The sequence below is a fragment of the Nilaparvata lugens genome, chromosome X (assembly GCF_014356525.2).
Source record: "Nilaparvata lugens isolate BPH chromosome X, ASM1435652v1, whole genome shotgun sequence".
Lineage (NCBI taxonomy): Eukaryota > Metazoa > Arthropoda > Insecta > Hemiptera > Delphacidae > Nilaparvata > Nilaparvata lugens.
This window is the reverse complement of record NC_052518.1, coordinates 3,090,972-3,117,011: the sequence shown is the minus strand read 5'-3', so window position 1 is coordinate 3,117,011 and position 26,040 is coordinate 3,090,972. Positions and strand designations below refer to the sequence as shown.

General features: G+C 33.8%; 1 protein-coding gene across 2 annotated transcripts in view; it reads right to left on the bottom strand.

Moving 5' to 3' along the window:
- Positions 1 to 1,358: 1,358 nt before the first annotated feature.
- LOC111045884 (ubiquitin carboxyl-terminal hydrolase 2) overlaps positions 1,359 to 26,040 on the bottom strand; it is a 51,724-nt gene continuing 27,042 nt past the window's right edge. For both annotated transcript variants that reach the window (XM_022331363.2, XM_022331364.2), the window contains exons 7-11: positions 23,619 to 23,838; positions 20,123 to 20,372; positions 16,795 to 16,873; positions 14,907 to 15,144; positions 1,359 to 2,367 (exon numbers count right to left, since the gene is read on the bottom strand). In XM_022331363.2, coding sequence (XP_022187055.2) covers positions 2,295 to 2,367; positions 14,907 to 15,144; positions 16,795 to 16,873; positions 20,123 to 20,372; positions 23,619 to 23,838 — 860 coding nt within the window. In that variant the 3' untranslated portion in view covers positions 1,359 to 2,294. The remainder of the gene's footprint in view (positions 2,368 to 14,906; positions 15,145 to 16,794; positions 16,874 to 20,122; positions 20,373 to 23,618; positions 23,839 to 26,040) is intronic.

The following is a 26,040-nucleotide window of genomic DNA, read 5'->3' as shown; positions in this document are numbered from 1 at the left end:
GGCTACTTGATTCAAATAAAAACTTTTAGTACCCTTTTATTAAAAAATTAGAAATATTTTAACGACTAGTTTCGACCATTGGTCATTTTCAAGTTAAAATGTAAAAAATAAACAAGTTGGTCGAAACTAGTCGTTAAAATATTTTTCTTTTTTAATAAAAGGGCACTAAAAGTTTTTAACGACTAGTTTCGACCAACTTGTTTATTTTTTACATTTTAACTTGAAAATGACCAATGGTCGAAACTAGTCGTTAAAATATTTTAAAGATTTTAATAAAAGGGTACTAAAAGTTTTTATATTGTTGTTATTTATAATATAAATATTATAACACAACACTTGTTAGCTCAACCTCTATCGATAGCCCGAATATCATGCAAACAATCTGGGAGATTAGTATTTTTCATGAAATCCATGAAATCATGGATTTTTGCAAAAATGGTCAAGAATTAAAATCGCTCAAATTGACATGAGGAACAATAATAAGTCATCAAATTCAATATGAAGTTATAATTAAGTGTTATATTAAAATAAAGTTTGGTGTTTTAATTTCTCTAAATTCAAAATTTTTAGCTTATATATATTTTTGGACGAAAATTGAACTTAACGTTTTACAGTAGAAACATAACATATTTTTTGGACATTTTATTAATTTATCAAAATTTGGGAATGGAATAGATTTGGGCCAAGCCTGTTGTTCCTTCCTAATCATATTCATATGATCTGTGATTCTGTCCACAAATAAATAAATAAATAAATTGGCGAAATTCTCTCCTATTCTTCAGTTACAAGCATTTGAAGATGAGTAATTTTTCTGATCTGAGAGTGAAGGTAAGATTATATGTTTCAGTGGATAACTCACCCTGTATTGTAGCGAAACGTCTCATATTATAGCAGGACACTTGTTCGGTCAACCTCTATCCATAGCGCTAATATCAACCAAATCTGAGAGATTTGCATTTTTCATTTAATCCATGAATAATTTGAAATTTGGCATGTTTGATTTTTCATGTACTTATTTATCATAATTTTCACTTGATTTATTGGTACTTATGAATTGAATATATATTGAAAAATATATATTCTAGTTTTAAAGTGTGAATATATTCAAAATCATTGAAAAATATATAGCCTATTCTAGACGAATAAAATATAATTAAGAAGAATGAACAATTAATATCGCATCACATATTCCGGAATCAGTTATATACTATAGAAGGCAGTGGAAACGCAGAGAATCGGTAACTCTGTTGTTCTATCTTTTTCACTGACTTCATAATGTAAACCTCACTACAGTTCTAGCTCCGTTTGGATGTTACCTTAAATTACGGAAAACACAATTCATAATAATTGACAATTTGTTTTAGTGGTAAAATTCCATTTACTCATTAATATACATTAAGTTACAAGAAATTCTTCCATTCGAAAGAACAAGGCATCAAAGATCTATAGAATGGCATGTGAATTTAATAGTGGATAACAATAATAACTCTATGAAACAATAACTAGACATAAATAAATAAAGAGAAAATAATACGGTGAGGAAGTGATTAGTAATAACATAGTGGTGTAAATACAGTACATTTAACAATCACTTAAAGTAGATCAACCAACACATTTTTTGGACATTTGACTAGTTCAGTTATCCTACAACATTACAATTCTCAAAATAAATTGGCTTGTTTCCTTTCCAATCAAAGAAATTAGCATGTGTTTTTTTCTTATTTAGGTAACATTAGTAAACTATAATATATAATATTAAAATGCAATACATGTATTTCGTGTATATACAATAATATATACTGTACTGTATTCCTCTAATATCCATACCATTCTATTAATAGAATATCTCATTTTACAATCAATTTCTTGCACTATTCATCATTCTATTGCACATAAATTTATTTGTGCGGGTCGCACGAAAGCCGGTTAAATTTTAATCATGATCAATCCCCCGTCTTATCAAAAAGGCCTTCTCTGATTGGTTCTCGGGAAATTAACCACGGTTAAAATTTAACAGGTTTTTGTGCAACCGGGCCTTTAAATTCTTAATTACATTGATTTATTCAATGCTAGACAGCCTAGACTGTAAAAATAAAACAATCAATTCCATTCATAATCACCAAAAATAATAATCTCATCAATGATACGGTACTTGGTCAATATTGTCAAGTCTGTTGAACTTTCCATGAGGTGAAATGCTATACTAAACAAGCTTGATTGATGCTTGATAATTCGGTTAGTACCGGCTAGTATGAAGTCTGTTAATACTCATAGTAATATCATCACACACGTTTTTATTCTTTATTCCTTTCATAGAACAGGAGATACGCATCACCGCATCCAATGCTTGATCCTTTCACTGTTACCCTGCAAATATAAAAAAATAATGAATAGAAATATAGAATACAAAGCTGTGACATGGATAGAATTTGATTACTTATTTGATTACAACACAAGAAATAAAAATAATTTTACAATTAATAAAGAAACACAATAAGGAAAAATATAAACAAAGTCCAACATACATGGGAATAAAATTTATTGGTTGTCTCCCAGGTTGCATAAGACATGAACCTGATAGATCAAAATTTAAGGAATTGCTGAGAGCATATTTGATGGATTTAGCATGCTACAGTATAGACGAGTTTACTGTAAAAAAATGAATTTTATACAGTCACTAATTTCTCTTTAGCTTTAAGTTAGTTTTTGACTTTTTCATGTATGTTTTGGAAAGAAATGATTATTGATTGGGATTTTGTTATGTGTTTTAGATTTAAGATTTTTTCAGGAGAAAAGAATCTGATATTAGAATAATAATTTCCGTAGTTGGACTATAGTGAGAAAATATAATTTATTGAGTAAGTAGTATTATTGCAGCGACAATAAGATTCTGCTAACTTATGTCTAAACGACTCTGAGAATCAGTAAATTGAGGGATGTTTGCTAGTTCTCACGGATGAGGTGGCTCCACGAGGCAAGGACACGGCGGATATTCTCTCAGAGGAATACTGCAGACCTGGCAAGTACCCGCTTGCCGAATCAAGTGAGAACCGACTCTTCCACTAGCAGCAGTTAGGCCTTCTGGCACACTGACGTGGAGAGGGGGAAAACCTCCAGTCGTTGAACAACCGAGATACCGAGCGGATCAAAAATTATATTGCAAACAGTTAAGTTAGTTTTCCGGCATCATGAGATACGTGAGTGTCCTGTGTTTTGGGATTACCAGTGGGAGTGATAGCTGTGGGTGAGTGCCAAAATTTCTAGCTCCTTATAAAACATTTTCACCCGGCCGAGACCCTAATTAGTAAAATTCTTGTTGTAGTAAAATTTCTAGTTAGCAGAATCTTATTGGCAGGTAGTTTTTGTAGGAATAATATTTTGATAAAATGTACTGCATATTTCGTTCTTTAAATTTCAAGTAATTGGCATAATAAATGAGAAATTCTTTAGGTAATACAATGTTGTCTATCCAGTTCCCATGACTCCCTTGAAGTAATAATAAGATATATTCAACCCCCATCAAGGGCGGTTACAGTACCATCTTTCTGGAAGAGATTTGGGGCATCATGGCTTGTGCCAACATAGGCATTGCCAGACGCTATTGCAATAAGCATATAGTAATCCTGTCAGACTATCAGGCAGCCCTCACTTGACTCCAATGAAATCAAGTCCAAATTGATGTGGGAGTGCCACAAAACACTCAGCAGGCTTGCAACGCTCAACTCTGTGCATCTTGGTTGGGTTCCCGGCCATGTAGGCATAGGAGGTATAATGAGCGTGCAGATGAGCTTGCTAAGCGGGGTTCTAGTATGCCATTCTTTGGCCCAGAGCCAAGCTGTGGCATAAGTAAAACAACTGCCTTCCACACAATAAATAAATGGTCCAGGGACTTACATCACCAGCAATGGCAGGGTTACCCTGGTCAAGCACTTGGCAAAAGGCTGCTGGCAGACGCACCAGGTGGCTGGTGAGTCTGGGTAGAGGTCAGGTCAAGCAGGTGATTGCCCTGATAACTGCACATGGCCACTTCAGGAAACATCTCCACACAATTGGACTCAGAAATGAAAGCCAGATGTGTAGGCTTTGTGATCAGTCTGAAGAGACTGCTAAGCATATCATACTGGATTGCGAAAGTCTTGGAGCTAGAAGAAGGGCTGGGCTCTGTTTGGCTGTAAGCAACCAGGTGAGGAATGGGATGTTGGTATAGGGAAGAAACTCCTGGATCTTGTAAAGGACACAGGAGTTGGTTTGCCTAACTAACATACTTTGGGACACACAATAAGCTTCGGTTGACGTGTGAGGTTCTTAGAACCTTTGGATCTTTGAATACGTCCCTCCAAAAAAGTAAACATAAACATACAATGGCAGTGTAGAAAGATAGCAGAACAACCTTGCCGAACTTCTGTCTTGTCAATGCCTTCTATAGACGGTAGCTGATAAAGGTTAATTAATGGAATATTAATTGTTCATCTTCGTTTAAAATAATCAATTATATTTTATTAAGCAATAAATTACATTTTTCAATAATTTCATAATGAATTTTCATAATTAAGATGAAATATTTTGTGAATTAATTAATAATTCTACAATGTTAAAATCCGATCTGGCAACAGAGCAAAGCGATTGATTGATTGAGTACTTTATTTATGTAGATTACAATATATACTGGCTTATACACTTATACAATAGCTTACAATACAGCAAAGTTTTGATTAATTTACGTAACATAAAATAAGAAAATAATAATTGAACTGTACAATGATATGAAAAAAAATCAATTTGGAATAACTATACAAGATAATATTGTAATGCATCTACATAAATTGGCGGAGCTTTGGACATATCAATGTCCATTCTTTGGAAAAATATTAAAAATATCCTCCCCAGTAACACTCTACCAAGAACGTTAATTCCATTTATACGACTAAAGATTTGTTCACAAATAAAAAATTTGTAGAAAATTTAAGAACAAATCATATGACTAATAAAGTGATGTAATTATGTAATCAAATAAAATAAAATTATTGAAATGGCGTAGACTAATGGTGGATCAGGGCAATCAATATTTATTTATTTATTTATTCGTTGATATAATTACAAATCATATGAAAATGATCGGGATAGAATAACAGGCATAGCCCAAGACTATTCTGTTCCCAAATTTTTATAAATAATAAAATGTCCGAAAAAATAGGTTAAGTTCTTACTGAGGAAATTTAAAGTTCAAAGTTCTGTCCAAGAATATATATTAGCTAGAAATTTTAAATTTAGAATGATTAAAATACCAAATTATAGTCAAATTTTGCACTTAATATCACCGCTATATATATATTATTCTGAATATATAATATTCAGCAATATACAGCAGTAATGCAAAGCGAGAGAGAGAGAGGTAGCGCTATCCGCTTTGTTGAATGAAAGACAAGGATAGCAATACCATTGCTAATCAAACACTGTCATTATAACATGGACCCCACTATAGTCTTGGAGCATTCCTAGACCTCGTGTTGTATCCGTGTATATCGATCCTCTATCCGAGGAAGCTCTATGTTTGAGTTCATGCAGTGCAGCCTCGAGTATGTATAGACAGGGAAGGGTCAGAATTTTTGAACTTTGGAACAGTGGCCTACAAGGGTTTCTGGGAGGTTTCCCCACCATCGCCCTGATTCAGCTTTATGCATTTGTTTGCAACTCCTTGATTTCCTTCCTGAAGCATTCATTGCTTCAAGTTATCAAGGACTCAGAGGTGTTTTTTCAAATTCAAATTTTATTCAATCCAATTCACAATATTTACAAATTATGAGAAAAAATAATACAGCTTAACAATATTAGAGTAATAAGTGTCACCTGGTCATATGGGACATATATATGATTCATATATTTATCTCATATTGATCAGGATTTTAGAGTTTTAATTTACGAAAAGTTTAATGAACGGTGTTTCTGCCTTTGAACAGTTTTGTCATCGACAGAAGGATTGTTTATTTCACTTGTTATCAAAATTATTGTAGCTTCTCTTTTGTTTTTCATAACAAACGTGCTCGCTTGTGCGACGGATAAAAATATGTATTTGAAATGGCTTCATGTTTGGCATTGACTGAGTTATATATTAATACCCAAAATTTTACTAGTGTGGTGTGTGAGCTCGTTCGTTAGGACTGTGAGTAAAGTCCGGCTGTTCTGGTGAAGGGGATAGATTTTGTTCTTGTTTTATAATACAGTTTTCCTGTCACAGTTCGGGCAGTTTAAAGAGAATTGTATTATTAAATAGGAAGGGATCTGAACCCACTTCATTAGATCAGTTTTTTATTTTTCATTAATAATTAACGTCGCGTTCAACCAGTGGATGACAAATTGGGAGCCATTATCATAAAGGTAGGTGACTACTGAGTCATTGTTTTAAATTTTCCATAACCACAACAAATTTAATCTTCATTAGCAGCCAAGCGAGTAGCCCTTGAAATATTTATCTATTTATTGTTATTTCATAATTTCTAATTATAATTCTAAATTTTGTACTAATAATTTATTGTTTTGTTTTAATTATCAAACCAGTACGATCATTTCTTGTTTTCATTTCCCCACCCTTACATACTCGGTGAAGGCAGATATTGCTTACATATTTGGTGGAGGTTTATCCTGCCGTCCATATATAGTTTACATAATTGGTGGAGGCTCAAGGGTTTTTAATCCAGCTTTTAAAATTTGGACTTTTCCGGTTACCTCATTGAAGATTCAATTTTTGTGGTTGCATTTTTCATTATTAAATAATTATATGTTTTTATTTCAGTGAAATTATGGGTGAAGTAGTTGAGTTTAAACCTTACGGGGCTCTAGAAACAGTTAGTAGGATGAATTTCGAGGATTTATTGAATTTGTGGAACAATAATTGATTACTAATAATGGATTTTAACGGATGGAGAATGATGATTATAATTGAACAGATTAATTTTGAGATTCACGATATTGGAAGATTTACGATTATTATTGATTTTGAATTGCAAAAGCTATGACAATTGAAGATTTTGTACGATTGCAAGATTTATTATCAATTCTTATTAGAAAGAATTAGATATTTATGATGACATGAGAAATTAATGATTATTAAGATATGATTGAATACGATAAATTTATTATTATTGGAGAGATATCGATATTTGAGATATGGGGAATTTATGATTATTGAAACCAGATTAATTGGAAATTTATCATTTATTATTGAATAGAATTGGATTGGAACAGATTAACAATGGAAAAACTTAGACCGTTACTATTACCGAAATTTTTTGATGGAAAAGATGAAGAATTTGACATTGATGATTTTTTCAACTATTTTGAAAAGGTTGCCTTAGCGAACGGTTGGGATGAAAAAGATAATTTATTATACTTGCGGTTTTGTTTGAAAGGAAGTGCTGAGAAATATTTTGACGTTATTGAGAATGATTTGACTCGACAGGACAAATTTGAATATATGCCAGTGAAAGAAAAATTGGTTAATTTCTATCGATCTCCTCTCAAATTGTGGAAACTAGAAAAGGAATTAGATACTTGTAGCATGGAATTTGAAGAAGATGGTAGAGATTTTGTAGCACGAGTCTTATCCCTATGTAGAAAAGTAGATTCGAATATGCATGAATCTCGGATTATCAGGATAATTTTAAGAGGTTTGTCTTCAAATATATTTGAAAGAATTATAATGTTATCAAATAGTACTATTGTAGAATTGTATAAAAATATTGAGAAATATGAATTATCATGTCAGTATTTGAATGAGTGGAAATTTGGACAGGTGCAAGTAATTAATGATATTATGGAACCAGAATTTGAAGAACTATTGGAAATCGGAAATGAGTTTGAAAATGAGAATTGTTTAGAAAATGCTATTATCTGTGATGATTTTGATTATTGTAATTATCCGAAAGATATGAAGAATAATAGAATTGAAACTGATGGAATTTTTGTTAATGGGAGTTCGGTAGAGAAATATGATGACATAATTTTGAATAGTTTGGAAAACGTGTCCCAGTTAAGCGTTAATAGCGATGAAATATTTATTGAAACAATAATTCTGGAGAGGTTTGAAAAACGAACTCAGACTCAGCAGACTCAGCGAAAGTATTACATGAGACAATATTGCTAGTAGAACGAGGCCTTTTAGCTGATTTGCAGTTGTCATTCAATGAAGAACGCTGAACTGTTTGGGACTAATACATCATTCGATGTCAGATAAATTGAAAATAATCATTGTCCAATATGAAGAATGATTAATATTATGTTATGTGGAAATATTATGAGCTAAAAAGAATAATGATTAGAGTAGAATAAGATAATTAGAGTAGAATTTTTTATTAGATTTTGATGTTTTTACTAATAATGAACTTTTCAATTTTGGGATTTTATGATTTTTTTTTCACTGAGCTTGTAGGTAGTGATAATTTCAATCGTTTATGTCCAATAAAATTTTTCGATTAGGGCAGTAGTTTTCGAGTTAGGTATTTTCAATAATTTTCAAAATTTTCTTTTTGGGGTTTTGTGATTTTTTTTCTTCATATAAAGTTTTGTTTTAGTATTTTGAAACATATTCTGGAAATTCAATGTAATTCACCGAACGAATCTGTTGTGAAGGAAGTTTTTCAAACGACGATTTTGATAGCGTTCGATATTGATTGACTTCTACTAAATTTTTGCTCTACTGGCTGCCAAGAGGCGAAATTATCGAAAAATTCAGAAATCTCCAGTTCATGGAAAACAATTTTGTGATTTTTCGATTTTTTTTTCGGGAATCTTATTTTTTAGGATGAGTACATTCAACTTTGTTCTGTGAAAAATTTTGTTTAGAGCAAAGGGTTTTGAGGTTTTTCATTTTATAGTTTTTGTTGGTGACCTTGTATTGTATCAAAAAAATTTTTTTTTTGAATTTAAAGATAAATTTTAGGTCATTCGCTTGCATTTCTAAAATGGAATAGGATATGTGAAGTAGATATTTTTGAGATATTTGAGGGTTCGTGAGTTATTTCAATAGGTAGTAAATTTTCGGCTACAGTCAGACACGGATTTTGAATTTCGCGCGTTTCTGCTGAATGGTTATCTACTGATTTTGAATTTCGCGCGTTTTTGCTAAATGATTATCTGCTATTTTTCTATGGTTTATGTTGGGATTTCATTTTGGTTTCATGATATTTGATGGATAGTTGTATTCTACATATATTGGATTTTGGTTTTCAGTTATAAGTGGTATTCGTTTATTCCGATGAGTTCTTTTTTTTACGATTTATGATGATTACAAGGTACGCGGCGTATCTTGATTGTTAGTCTAGAAATTTCAGACAAATTCGGAAAAAGTCGATTTTCGAAAAAAATTTTATTGCAGTTTCATATTTTCTTAGCATAGATTTTAGCATTGCGATAATTATAATTTTGTTTAGGGCAAAGGGTTCTGAGATATTTCACTTTAGAATTTTGGCCCTTTGGATTTTATATTTCATTATATTAAGGTTACAAATAAGTTTTATTGAAATATTTTCAAGGGTTATTAAAGGTAGATATTTTGTTGATAGAATTCATGAATTAAATATTTGAATTTGTTGTCATAAGGTGTTGATAATTAAGGTTTAATGGTGATAGTCATTTTTTTAAGTTGTATTTTTTTGAAGTCATGCGCTATATTAAAGTCCCTAAGAGAATTTTTGTAAATATTATTCGTAATTATTTATCATTTCATCATTGTTTATCAGAATTGATTATAATATTTATGGATTTATCATCCAGTGGGTGAATAATAGGATTATATTTTATTTATTTGATCTGTTTTCGATGGGGTCTTATGATTTAAGCCTATAATTATAAGTCCTCGTAAAATTTTATTAAAATATTATTACTGATTATTGTTGCTGGAGGTGAAGTCCATATTTTTCAATGGTAATATAGACCAAACTTATTGTTCATGGGTTATAATAAACGGTTATAGGGGAATTTTTTAGCTATGGATAGCAGAGTTTCAGTTTTATACGTTTATATCTTTGAATTGTATTTCGTTTTATAATTTTTTCTCAGTATAAAGTAATGATTACTATATTCTTGATTATATTTCATGATAATATTTGAGTTTCATTGTGTCATGGTTCTAATATTAATTATTTCATTTGCGGTTGCTTCAAAGTAGAGTTTTTTTTTGTTTGTAAGAGGTTCTGTTACGCATAAACATGTCAATTATGGTACATTTTGCGTCATTTCTCATTCTCACGACTTTCACGGCGCAACTGGAGGCAGTCAGGGTCTTCGCGGGAGTTTTCTACAAGGAGCTACGTCACGCTGTAGCGTATAAAATAAATCATCGGAATCATCGATTCCACTAACATACGAGGTAGATTTCCCGGCAGCTCAGCTCGACATCTTGCAGGCGGAAAGGGTGTTCTGGCCTAACTGTCAACAAGAGGATTGCAGTTTAGCGGATGCGGTAGAAGTTTTGTATAATTCTACAAACGGAATTCTTCGCAACAGTCATGCTGCTTTCAACTCTTCAATTCGTTTGGGAACTCAAGCTTCACGAAAGACCAGAGCGATCGATGTTGTCGGCGATTTTCTTCATTTTTGCTGCGCAGTAGCGACGGATGGGGAACTTCATAAGCTGGAATTCAACGAAAAACATGTAGCTGATCACCTCAACGCATTCCAAGGGTTGGTTGCAGACGACCACAAAGATTTAATTCGGATTTCTCGCAACTTGAGGCAGTTTGCTGGAAATTTTTCTCAGCAATTTCACGATGCGTATAGCAAATTAACAGACAGTATGAGATTATTCGTACAACAGAATGTATCGGAGGAGAAAACACTGTTCACAAACCAGTTATTAACTTACATTTTTCACCTCTACTCACATGTAAATATTTTATCACGGCAGGAATTCATAAATACTGCGAAGGAACGCTGTGATAAAAAGCTTTTACCCTTTTCGCTGGTATACACCCCAATTTATTACGTTCAGATCTCTTCAGATTGGAGAAAGGATATAAGTCGAAAGGACACCAGTTAGCTATACCTCTATCGGATTTGCAGCGATATTTTGATCTTCCACTTACGACTTGCGTGGTGAAGGAGAACTCCATGGTGCTTAGCTTAAAAGTACCGTTGGTCAGCATCGGCGGACAGTTTCAATTGCACAAGTATGTGAGGACACCTATGTATTTCGACGGCCAGATTTGTCAGCTTCAGCAGCAGGATTTCGTTTTGGCGCGGAGACAGGAGGACGGTGAGATTCAGGTCATCTCGGGAGATCATCTCTCTTCTTGTCGAGCACAGGACGATTTCTTATGCTATCTTCCGCGGCTGGTGCATGGAGGACATATGTCATCAAGATGTATGCATCACTTGTTTGCGGCGACAGAGCTGAAGGACATCCAACAATATTGCAGTTTAAGCTGTCGTCCAGCTAAGCAGGAGTTGGAGATCGTCGAATTTTCGCCTTCGGAGTATATCGTCGCGAATATACAGGCCAACACTACAGTCACTTGCGAGGGAGGTTCGTTTCATCATCTTCAAACTATTCCGGGAGCAATGTATGTGGTTTTACCTGTCATTGCGAGATTTCGGTCGGCGGGAGAATAATGGTGAGAAAGACTTTTCCGTGTGACGCAAATGTTGATAAACAACCTCAGGTTCTCCATTACTTACCTTTACATGGGTTAAGTTTAATTCGTTAAAAATTGATGTTTTGCAACCGCATTTCAATCCTAATTTTGTTAATTTTAGCGAAATTTTAAAAACTGATATAGATATAAAGGTTCCGGAATTTACAGTTCAAGACGTAATATCGTCAGATATATTTCACAAAGTAGATCTTCCAAATTCTTGGGGAGATGTTGTAAATTCCTCTAGTTTTGTTTTTTATATATTATTTGGCTGGTTAGGGTTTTTAACTTTATTCTGTGCATATTTAGGCATCAAGTTGTATGTGTGTAAATTATCTGCTGTAACGGTAGCACAACCCAAGATACATAATTATAATCGATAGTTAGGAGTTATATAGTTACTTTTTGATGGATTAACTATTTTATTGTTTTTTTCTTGACTATATAGTTATGAGTCATAATGTACTTATAAAGTTTTTTTTTCTCTTCGATTTTTATTGCAGCTTTTGAAGTAGTTCAATGTTGATTCACAAATAAATATATTGTCAATTGAGATTTTCTTTTCATAATAAGTTGAATATTCATGAATATTAATGTGTATAATATTGAAAGTTAGTTTCATATATAATCAATGTTATTGTGCAGCATAGTTTCATTTTGAATTTGATTTGAATGTTTGTAATTTAGTTTGAGTAACCTACCTTTCTATGTAAAAGTTTGATTTCAATGTATAGTAGCATTATCAAGTCAATCAGGCACACGTTTGTTTCCCGAGTATATTATTTTGTTTAATCATTATTTTTTTTTTTTGTTCCCCTCTTGACTACAGACTCAGGGACGAGTCTTTCAGCGGGATGGGTGATGTGTCACCTGGTCATATGGGACATATATATGATTCATATATTTATCTCATATTGATCAGGATTTTAGAGTTTTAATTTACGAAAAGTTTAATGAACGGTGTTTCTGCCTTTGAACAGTTTTGTCATCGACAGAAGGATTGTTTATTTCACTTGTTATCAAAATTATTGTAGCTTCTCTTTTGTTTTTCATAACAAACGTGCTCGCTTGTGCGACGGATAAAAATATGTATTTGAAATGGCTTCATGTTTGGCATTGACTGAGTTATATATTAATACCCAAAATTTTACTAGTGTGGTGTGTGAGCTCGTTCGTTAGGACTGTGAGTAAAGTCCGGCTGTTCTGGTGAAGGGGATAGATTTTGTTCTTGTTTTATAATACAGTTTTCCTGTCACAGTTCGGGCAGTTTAAAGAGAATTGTATTATTAAATAGGAAGGGATCTGAACCCACTTCATTAGATCAGTTTTTTATTTTTCATTAATAATTAACGTCGCGTTCAACCAGTGGATGCCAAATTGGGAGCCATTATCATAAAGGTAGGTGACTACTGAGTCATTGTTTTAAATTTTCCATAACCACAACAAATTTAATCTTCATTAGCAGCCAAGCGAGTAGCCCTTGAAATATTTATCTATTTATTGTTATTTCATAATTTCTAATTATAATTCTAAATTTTGTACTAATAATTTATTGTTTTGTTTTAATTATCAAACCAGTACGATCATTTCTTGTTTTCATTTCCCCACCCTTACATACTCGGTGAAGGCAGATATTGCTTACATATTTGGTGGAGGTTTATCCTGCCGTCCATATATAGTTTACATAAGTTAATAATTTATAAAGTACATAAATGTCTAATTTATTAAACAATAACATCAGACAAGAATTCGAACATGCTAAACCAGGACTAATTTGTGAATTTGGATAGAAAAATACTGCTTGCTGAGAGTACAAAACTCTACGTCTGCGAGCAGGAATGAATATCTGATAATTTATAAAGAAGTAGAAAAATATAAAAAGAAGAAAGAAAGAAAAATTAGCAACCAATCACTCACACATTCACACTAACCATGCTCACTTTCCAATTCCAGCTCATTTTCCCAATGCATAGCCACCATTATCAGAGTATTTTAACTAAGAAACCACATTGAATAAGGTCTCTAGATAGTCAGGCATAAGACCTAAGAGTTTGTGTTGTTATCCTTACATTGCTTTCAAAATGTCCAATAAGCTGCCAGAGTGGGTTAGGGATAGTGGAAGTAATAGATAATTCCGAGCAGTTTTGAAATATTTCTTGGTGGAGCATCCATTTTACGCCGGTTACACATTTGGCAGTTTCCGCCGCGGCGGTAATTTCACCGTCGCCGCCATTCGAGCAGTAGTCTATAGACTCAATTAGAAGCTTACACACTGGGCGGCAGAAACGCCGCGCGGCCATATTGCCGATGGCGGCAGCTGTTCAGCCGTCCACTGCCACTGCCGCTGGCGGTGTTTTTGCCGCTCTTGTCTTCGCAGTGGCGTACGTGACCAAATGGGCGTTTACACATTTGGCGGTTGTCTACCGTCGCTGCTGATCAGTAGTCTTTCCCAGTTGATTCAAGTCAGAGGTCTTTGAAAATCAGCCTTTTAATTTGTGTCTCGTTGTAAAGTTTGTGAGTTGTTTATGACATTTATTTATTCTTTTAAGTGTTTGTGGTTGACGAGTGTGAGAAAATGAGTGAGTTAATCCCACTCGTCAACCACAAACACTTGAAACAATAAATAAATGTCATAAACAACTCACAACAAGACACAAATTAAAAGGCTGATTTTCAAAGACCTCTGACTTGGAGCAACTGGGAAAGACGACTGATCAGCAGCGACAATGAGTTGTTAATATCATTTGTAGAACAGAGGCCAGTTTTGTGGGACAAAATGTGCAAAATACAATTAACTGAACACTCATGAAACAGAGAAGTCACAACACAGAGAAGAAATACACGAATTATTTTGGCTACTGATCATGCGTGGCGGTAATTTTGCCGCTCGATGTTTGGCGGTATTTTTGCCGCTGAATGTGTAAGCTCGACTTTTTTTCGAGGTGGCGACGGCAGTTTCGCCGTCGCGGCAGAAACCGCCCAGTGTGTAACCCGCGTTATAGCCTGAGTGAGTTTCTTGATAGTGAGATGATATTTTATTTTGAAAATTTCTTATGAAATGCTATATAAACCCTTGACACAGTCTATCCAACAACGCTGGCCAATGACTTAGAATAAAACTTAACTAAACTAAGCTCTTTACAGTATCAATTCTGTTAATTATGACGTTGCCTGGAATTGGGTAACTAAAGAAACTCAGAAATGTGAAAATAATATTTATGTTGAAAATTATTCAAGTGATAGTAAAAAACCGACCATATTTTTTGGGTAACTCCTTACCTTTCGTCATTGAACTCCACCCACTGATCGTTTTGACGACACATGGCAACGTAATGACCGCTCATTATAGTTCCAGAATGTTTCGAGATAGCCACCAAGTTGTAGAGGGGAGCTCCTGATGAGGACGAGCTGCTATCTGTATATGGACTCAGGTCCAGGTTCTCCAATGGAAACTCCACTAAAGTTGTCAATTTCCTGCTGTGTCGGCTCGATTCACTTGGAGAAAATCTCTTAAGGTCTGTTAGATTAAATGTTAAGGAATAATATCTGGAAAATTGACTTCCCTGCGGAAGTAGAAAGGCACAGGGATTCAGAAAAAACATAATTAAATACCACTTTAATCAAAATCAACAACTTACGTATCAACTTAACTACTGGTGAATTACCGCGGTAGCATACTTTATAAATAAATGACATTCTATCAATTATTCCATTGAACCAGTATACATATAGCAATTCATTGTGGACATTTTTACCCCTTGGCAAAGCGTTGTCTAGAAGAACATACCGTATTGTAAAAAGTGAGAAGTACAAGGTTACAACAAAAGATTCATCGGATTTAAAAAAAATGCATAATCACCGAAATACTCATTCGAAATGTATTATCTTTATACTAAAGGAAAGAGAAAATTCAAAGTTTTTGCTATAATAAACATCTTGAACTCCTATTAGACTAGGGAGAAACGATGCGCAGCCAGCCAGACAACCAGGTCATACAATCAGCCGGGCAGGCATTCACTCACTCCATCGCAAAGTACTGTTTTTAGAAACAGAAACTGGGGCTGTTTTCATCCTGGCAGTCATATTTTGGCTGTTGGTTGGATGCCGAGCCTGGCGACCACACCGGTAGCCAAAACGTGGCTGTCAATGTCTTAAACAATGCCCAGTTACAGAATTAGCAAAATTTTCTCTTTTCATTGGCATAAAGATTATTCATTTCGAATGAGTACTTATTTTATATTACAGTAGAACTTCGATATCAAAAATCCGAACCGTCAATAATCCGGGTTCGTCTCTGGCAAGAAATAAAACTTTCGTACCTTCTGTCCTCGGCGCTAAGCTCCTTACTTTAGAGCGGGCGACGGGAGAATGACGCGAAGCGAGGAGAAAGGGAGTGGTCGTCGAAGGTGGAGGTCTACCTACCAATAATTGAATACTGTATATGCAATTTTAACAGCTTTGTTTCTTGAATAGTGCGTGCTGACCGTTTTTTAACGTAATTTCGATAATCCGATGGGGTCCGGTCCCAATTAATCCGGATTATTGACGTTCTACTGTAATTTAGAATGGTAATTATGTCATGGATGAACATCCATGACATTAAAAAGTTGAAATGAAAAGCAACATATTGCTGTTTTGACATGTCCAGGAGTCAGGAATAATTAAAATATAATATTTGCTTAGTTATGTCTTCTATGTTTTTTGGTGTTCTGACAGGTTGGGTTCCTATAGTTTGGGAACAGCTTCACTTTAAAATCATCACAATTTAAACTTGAGCACAGTAAAAATATAATTTCTATGAATTTTGATTGAACTGTCCCAACCAGCACGGCCGAGCGAGTATGAATGGTCCGATTAGAACTTATAGGAATAATATTATCATTGTACCGGTCACTTTACTGTCACTGATATGTGGGAATCCAGCTTGTTACTGAATACAGCTTTTTCAAGTGTTATGTTATATTCAACTGTAATTCTATAATCGCCGTCATTCATCAAAATGTCAAGCAGTCGTTAGGTCATGTCAGAGGCCCTGAAATTGATCAGCTTCGACCTGAAAACTCTGACACCAGACCTGAGCCAGCCAGGTCACTTGATATTATTATTTATCATAAAAATAACTATTAGTAAACAAATTTTGATGATTTAAACAAGCAGTAAAGGATACGCAGCACCAGTATCATGGGCAATCGTTGGATCTTCAATGATTTGGTGCATTTTCGTCTTGTCTTACACTTGGAGCACGTCTGAAAAAAATAGAAAACATTAGAATGTACTGTGATTCACTGTATTTCTTAGCAGAAATGCCTTTAAATTAACTTTAAAATTACAATAATAAATTTGTACACTTGTTTAATGTATAAGCCTCAATATCATCACAGATCAACAACCACAATTCTATATTTCTCTTGGATCAATATTCAGTCCTACATTGCTTGATTTCAACCCAAGTAGTTGGTGAACTTTTGAACGGCCTATTAAAGTTTATGTAGTAAAGACAAGTCATAGAATTGAATTTATACATTTATATATATTTCTTTTGGATCTATTTTCAGTTCTACATTGCTAGATTTCACTTGGAACCCAAGTATTTGGAAGAACTTTTGAACGGCCTATTAAATTTTATGTAGTAAAGACAAGTCATAGAATTGAATTTATAAATTTATTAAATTTATATATATATTCTTTTGGATCTATTTTCAGTTCTACATTGCTAGATTTCACTTGGAACCCAAGTATTTGGAAGAACTTTTGAACGGCCAATTAAATTTTATGTAGTAAAGACAAGTCATAGAATTGAATTTATAAATTTATTAAATTTATATATATTTCTTTTGGATCTATTTTCAGTTCTACATTGCTAGATTTCACTTGGAACCCAAGTATTTGGAAGAACTTTTGAACGGCCTATTAAATTTTATGTAGTAAAGACAAGTCATAGAATTGAATTTATAAATTTATTAAATTTATATATATTTCTTTTGGATCTATTTTCAGTTCTACATTGCTAGATTTCACTTGGAACCCAAGTATTTGGAAGAACTTTTGAACGGCCTATTACATTTTATGTAGTAAAGACAAGTCATAGAATTGAATTCATAAATTTATTATATAAACGTGATGTATTATTAGGCTACCCAGCAATCCCCTGGTTACAATATTTTATTCAGTTTCTGTTACCCAATTAGCTGGATTGAACATTTCACATTTGTGAGGTTAGGTTGTAGCGAAGTCAACAATAGGACAAACGCGCGATCATCTTTCGAACATATAGCGAACCTCTAGCGAACCCTTGCGTAACGTTCAAGATCGAAGCGTGTGCGGAGCGTATTTGAGGCGCGTATATCTATACGCACCTTTGTATTAAATACCAATATCTTCATGCTGTGCTTCCTCAAGATAACTATTTGTACACAATGTAATAAATATAAAATGAATGGATGTCCCTCCCAGCATGTTATAACATATGTTCCATTTATACCCAACATGTTCTAGGTATAATTGTAGATGATCGATTGAAATGGGATGAGCATATATCGTACACAACTAAGAAAATAAGAAAACTCATTTATAAGTTCTACCAGCTTCGTCATATAGTAAAGATATGATTAAAATAGTATATTTCTCACTTGTAGAGTCACTTTTGAGATATGGATTGTTGGTTTGGGGTGCAGCAAATTACAACTAAATAGATTCAATTTTTAAAGCTCAGAAACGTATTCTTAAGGTTATGACAAACAGAAACAACCGTTTTCCAACAAGTGAATTGTTCACCGAAAGTAGAGTTCTCAGCGTCAGGCAGTTATATGTATTAGTTTTAGAATAAGAAGAATACACATTTTACCGATTTAATTTTCCAAAGCCACAACACCAGAATTAGAAATCTGAATTTTCTTCTCGTTCCCAGAATGAACACAGCTTTTGGTCAGAGATCTGTACAATATTTAGGTCCTAGAATTTACAATAAAATCCCGCAGATCGCAAAGGACGAAATAAATATAAATAGATTTAAAAGAGCAGTACGGAATTTGGTTATATGATACTGGCATTTACCAAACCGAGGAGCTCATTGTAAATAGGATATAGAATGAACTACTGTCTTCTTTTTATTCTACCTTTAATAACTAACAAACCTTTATAACTAAAATTACTAATTACATTTTTTATACATGTTTTAGAAAAGAATATTATGATCACCCCGACACATATTATTATAGTGGGGTATCATAATTAGAACTAAGTTTAGTATTAGCAATTTTGTATGTATAATATAACAACTATGTAAATGTTTTGCCAATAAACTCCTCTGGTTGCAATTCATTGGCAATCAGAGAAATTATTATTATTATATTTTTATTTTATTTATTTATTTACCAATTCACTAGAAATTTACAAAATAACACTTATCAACTAATATACATTGGTGTGGCTGGAAAAAGAAGCCTTGAGCTCCAGCCACGAGTTCGAAAATATTCTTTAAATTATTGGTACATTTGCCGTGATAATATTCTAAAATACAAACCAAAAGATAGTAAACCAAAAACCAAAAATATGTATAAATAAACACACAAAATCAATTCTTGAATCAAAAATCAACAAGCCCAATAATATAAATAGGTAATATAGAAATTATAATAACAATAAAAAAAAAAATTCTTTTAGGTAATCAAAAAAACCAAGTTTAAACTGAGCGTGTTAAAAACAAGTCATAATTATAATAATTTAGTTTTCGATTTTAAAAAAGTAATTCTCTTTTACCCAGGATCTTATTTTATTTAATTTATTACTTGTAATTTTATCCCTAATGAAATCGTCTGGTATCCTATTTATTAGCTTATCGCTCTGGAACTTGAACTGATGATTGCTGGTTGTCAATGCAGTGAAATTTATACTGTAAGCACTTACACTTGCTGGTCTTAAATTGTAAGTGACATTGCGTTGAGTAAATAGATGTGTATTCTTATTTATGAATATAATTAAGTTTGTTACGTACGTTTGGCGAAGCGTTGGTAAGTTTATCTCATCAAATATTAGTCTGCTAGGATAGCGTCTTGGTCTTCCTAGCGCAGCCCTGATGATATGCTTTTGAATAGTAAAAAGTTTATTGAAATGGGTGTCAAAGGCTGCTCCCCATACTTCTATATTGTAGTGGAAGATTGCGTGAGCATATGCATTGTAAATTGTTCTGAGAATGTTCAAGTCTTTCAATTGATTAATTTTGTAAAATATTGTAATCAAGTATTTTAATTTATAACAAAGATTTTGGATGTGAATGTCCCATTTATAATTATTACATTGCATGGATGAAAGTAGCTATGTACCGCACAACATTTCCAATATTCCAAAGTTGAGTGATACAGAAGACTTAAAAATCTCTACCTAAAAAAGCTCTACACTTAAAATTCTCTACCTAATAAAGAGTATTTTCATTTTAAATATTTTCTTATGACGAAATTTTCAAGACAGTTGAATTAGTGTGATAGCACAGTACTCACTGGCATTTCATTAGCTTCCAGAACCTCATCTCTGGTGAATGTGTCCAGACATTGGGACAAGGGCACCGGCAAATGACCTCTGTCAGGCAATGACAGAGACAGATCCCAGAACGGATCAAATGTAGTCGAACAATGACCGCAAAAGGCACACTTCAGCGTTGACTTCAACTGGCCAACAAACAAGTCAACAATTTTGCTGTTGTCGCACTTCAAATACCTCTTCCAGCATTCCATGGCCTTCTGTTGATCACTGAAATCAAAAACTTCATTGAACGAGCGAAGCAAAGTTCTACTTTGAGCTTAATTTTACAATAGCTTACAATAATTTACATTTAACATTTAATTTTTTTTTAACCTGATGAATGAGAGCCCGCGCATGGTTCTGGGGACACCCTCTGGCTCATCCTCCAAATCTACGTGGTTTATAAATTTATTAATTTTTTACATTATATTTTTCACATTTTACTACATATATTTATTTCTTTTTAATAACTCATTTTTAACATTAAACTAACCCTTCATTATTATTATTATTCTACAACTTGAGATTAACATTACAATATCCCAAATTGGTCAATCTGTTGGGGCCCGCGCCTGTTTCTTGTGGATTAGTCATCGTCATCCAGACAACAGGTCTGTGTACCAATACCCTATGACATAGTGCTATTAAACACAATCACCAACAGATTATTGTAACTGTTGTTTTTGTAATATCTAGTATAATATTATCAATTTACCATATTATCTATTTAAAAAAAGTCAATCCTTATTAACGTGAATGTTTACAAAAATCTGAATCATTCCTCGGAATCTTCCAAACGTATTAGCAATCCGAAGAACTAGTCTTCACACACAGACCTCAGGTCCATGTGAAGATCATTCCTGAATTAAAGCACTGTTCACGACTCTTTCTTGATAAGTTATGAATCTCAATCATGATAAAATATAGCTTGTGTATTTTTTGAGAACCACTTTCTATTCGATTTAATTTTAATCTTTTGGTGTTTTTTATTGTACAAAAATATTATTCTTATGTATGAGTTCTTGTAAGAGTATGTAGAACTGACAGCAGATTGTAAATCATATTGTTTTGTTTTCTATGAGGAATAAAGAATTTTTTGAATTGAATTGAATAACAACTTTAGGGCCATATGCTAACACCACGTTTGAAGCTAAACCACGTTCACTTGAAGATATGGTTGCATTTATCATAATGTGTTTCATACGGGGTTTAAACGAACAGCTGACATTTCTCCGTTAAAACCGAGTATCTGCACACGGGCCTTAGTATGTTTTACAGTAATTGGCATAAGTTTTCAGTAATTAGCTTCAAATTTTGAAACTGACTCTGTAATAAATTTTACAGATCGAGTCTGTTGGCCAACAAAATTTGACTCGCCATTTCGTAATTTTAAAAAAGGATAACATTGAAAGTAAATATGAAAATGAAAAATCACATGTTTCATAATAGATGTAATATTTCATGGGGTGTTAAGGATGTGAACATAAATATATGATCATTGGTTTTAATTTTTTATATCCCCAACTGAATTGAAAGAATAAAGAGAAATCAGTTTTGTGAGATTCTATTATCTATTATGTTGAATAAAATAAAAAAAAACTGTGGCTAGGTTGCACAAAAGACTGTTAAATTTTAACCGTGATTAAATGGCACGAGAATACTTCTTTTCAAAGGTTTTTTTCTGATTGGTTATAGTGGATTCAATCATCACAAGAGCCTGTTAAATTTTAACCGTGATTAAATGCTACGAGAATGAATCGGGGAAGCCTCCTTTTCAAAAAACCTTTTCTGATTGATTCTCGCGGATTTAATGATGATTAAAATTCAACAGGCGTTTGTGCGACCGGGCCTAAGTATTTGAATTGAATAAATGAGAGCACCGATAAAAATCATATCACAGTATTTAATTATGGATGGATTAGGTTTTTGATGAGCCAGCTAGAATCACCTAGGTAATGGAATTTAGGATTGATATTCAACTTCTAGGATTTACAACTTCTTAAAACAAAATTGACGTTGAATTTTTCTCAAATAAGCTAGATGAATATTTCAATTTAAATAACCACAATTACCCAGTAATCACATTGAATTAGACATTTGAGGTCTCTTTTTCAGGAGTCCTCTACGGTCGCAGGTCTCGACTGTCGGGGCTGTACAAAGATTAGAGAGGTCTCAACTGTCGCCTAACCCAGGCGACATTTGAGGCCTCTTTTTCAGGAGTCCTCTCCCGTCGCTGGCCTCGAATGTCGCAGGTCTCTACCGTCGCTGGTCTCGACTGTCGCAGGACTCTTCTGTCGTTTGCCTCGTTTGACATCGACCCTCCCTGAGCCTTCGAAGAAAGTATACAACCCTACTAAGTTTGGAGCAGACACTTTCTATATGAGGTATCCAAGTGAGTTTATAATCTAGTGTGATGCCAAGAAGCTTAGCACTTTTTGATCTGTCTCAAACCAAGCACTAGCTTCTGGGTCTTGGTTGTATTCAAAAATAGACGGTTTGTTGTTTTTATTGCAATTTAAAGTTCTATACCTCTAAAAACCACCCGTTATTAGGAATGTGATTGAAGTGTTTAGTATGGTAAGGAGAGAGCGTAGAGATGTGTCGTTCGGTCATGACCCGTTCAAATTGAACGGAACAGTCAGGTGAACGAGTGATCCGGATCACAATAATTCAAAAAACCCGTTCATTTCAGACCCGTTCTTCGTTGAGAAGCGCGGCAGTGAACGAGACCGATTGATCCGAACTTCCCATTCCCATCTCTAAGAGAGAGTAATTGTGACTATAATCAGATTTATTAAGGCTGTGCAAAGGCAAAAATAAACTTTCTACTCGTGATATTTTTCAAAGTTTTTCGATTTGTATATCATCAAGCTATTAAAATGAAAAAGTTTTCTCAGGAAAACATTTTTTTCCGATCATTACTTTTTGAGATATGAGCGCCTGAAGTTTGAATTTTTGGGACAGAACATTTCAAATTCGGTAAGAGATAAATCCATGAGATTTAGAGGATGGATTCTTCATGGTATTGTTGATCTAGTAAAACAAAATATTCTAAAAATATCAATTTTTGAAAAAGTTATTCAATTTACAAAAATGACTCAACTAAAATTTATTTTTGGTTATTTTTAGTAAACTGAATAACTATCTTAAAAATTGATATTTTCAGAAAATTTTTTACTAGATCATCAATCAATACCATGAAGAATCTATCCTCTAAATCTCATGGATTTATCTTTTTCAGAATTTGAAATGTTCTGTCCCAAAAATTCAAACTTTAGGCGCTCATATCTCAAAAAGTAATGATCAGAAAAAAATGTTTTCCAGAGAAAACTTTTTCATTTTAATAGCTTGATGATATACACATCGAAAAACTTTGAAAAATATCACGAGTAGAAAGTTTATTTTTAGCCTTTGCACAGCCTTAATAGAGGATTTTCACACGTCACAATAGTGAACATTTTGATGGTCGCTCACCTTAGACAATCATCCAAATCAGTATAATCTCTGATTTTGCTTCGAACCCGATTGACATCTATGTGCAATCCTTCCAGCAAGTAGCGGAGAAACTCCTGCGCGTCTTGTTGGTTATTGCCCATGAAGCATGGAGCGAACTGCTGCAAACATCTCTTGAATGTACCCGGCTGAACTGTCCTATTTTCTCCATCCCAAAGATCATTCAACAGATTGGCAAATGCTGAACAGAGATAAAGTGCAATTAGAAAAAGACACTCTAGAAAAACACACTAAACTATCATTTTGAAAACAAATGCAAATGCTCTACAGAAATGAAGTAGAATTGGGAAAGGATACAGAAATCGTTTTGAACATAAATGCAAATGCTTTACAGAAATAAAGTAGTATTAGGAAAAGATACACAAATTGTTTTGAACATAAATGAAAAGAAATAAGAAAAAAGAAACACAAAACTGTCGATTTGTCGATAAGGTGATAGTTTCAAATTCTAATAACTATAGTGAGGTCCAAGTTATAATGTCAGTGTTTGATTAAAAATGGTATTGCTATCCTTGTCTATCTCTCAACAAAGCGAATAGCGCTATCTCTTTTTCGCTTTGCTCTATTGCCAGATCGTCTTTTAACAATGTAGAATTAATAATCAATTCACAAAATATTTCATCTTAATTATGAAAATTCATTATGAAGTTATTGAAAAATATAATTTCTTGCTTCATAAAATATAATTGATTATTTTAAACGAGAATGAACAGTTAATATTACCATAGAGAAACAATAGCATAAGTAGATATTCCATGGTATAGGGCGTTTATGTCGCAACCTTTACTGTTATCTCAAGCTTATAGTCCACGTAGTTCTTTCCTGTGAAGCTTTATAACGCTGGTAGTCTCTCATATTGTGCCGTTCATACACTCTTGCCCGGTCAAAACAGTAAAAATCAACAATAATCGACAGTAATCGGCTTGAGATAACAGTAAAAGTTGCGACATAAACGCCCTATACCATGGGATATCTACTTAAGCTATTGTTTCTCTATGGTATTACATAGATAAACCTGTATCAGCTAGCGTCTATGAAAGGCATTGACAAGACAGGATCGGCAACGTTGTTCTCCTATCTTTCTCCACTGCCATTATCAAATCAAAAATCAAATCAATAGTATATTACGCTACAAGAACAGAAAGTTAGTGTTTACGGTATGAGGATAGTTTCCCGGGAATATGTTATCTGAATACCGTAAACACCTTTCTGAGAGAGTCGCATACGATATTTTTCGCCACACTACAGGTATAGCTGACGCCAAAAAGTTAAGCGGTTTCGTGGGTCTCTTGTGCGTTCCAACAGCTGATGTTGTCAAGTAGAGTTGTCATCTAGCTTGGCTTAGGTGATGATTTTTAAATCAAAAGAGACAATAAATAGATGCATTGCATCAGCTGTGAGTAGGTTACACCATGTGACCCACGAAGCCGCCTAACTTTTTGGCATCAGCTATATAAGAATAATAAATTGAATAAGAATGTTTTATGAGGGGGGGATACTTTGATGTCTCATATCTCAAGAACCAGACGTCATAGGGTACTCAAAGTGGGGTGGAAATTTCCGATCTCACCCTCCTGAACACAATGCACCATATGGCACAGTTGTCCAAACACATTTTCAAAAATTATCAAAAAGCGGCCGGAAAGGGTACTCTTTCCGGCCTTAGCCAGAAAGAAACCTGTTCTGATGTCAGACGAGAGTCGTCTGCAAACAATGTCTTTCAGATCTACGTAAGGACTGGAAAACAGCTGCTTTCTGTGCAGTGTGGCGAAATAGTATATTTCGCACCTAGAGCAGAAAATGAGATTTTTCCAGCTCGAAATCGGTTTTCAAGATTGAGAGCTGGAAAAACATTTTTGCCCGTGGTGCGAACGATATTTTTCGTCACACTACAGGTATTGCTGACAAAATAAATAAAGAATACTTGTTAAGCTATCTCTTGATTTTAGTGGTAGAAGATTTGCAGTCAGGATTTCAGATTCTTTTAAAATTTCACTTGGAATACCACAGTCATCTTCAAGCATTTTTTGAAAATTCGGAATGCACTAATCAACAATAAATAATTGAATAAAACTGGTTGCGAAGCGAATTAGTTTGATTCGAAACTGGAACTGAAATCATGGCGACTTCAGCTGATGATGAAAGTGGACACTCGCCCGATCTAGCGGATGACTTATTAACTACTTCCATGAGCGGCTGGAAAGAGACAACTTTCTGGCCTAGACCGGAAAAGAAACCCTTTTCTGACGTCGTCTGCAAACAATGTCTTTCAGATCTACGTAAGGACTGGAAAACAGCTGCTTTCTGTGCAGTGTGGCGGAAAAATTATAACATGGACCTCACCATAGCACCAATATCCCAGCTTCTATCATACTGCTACAGT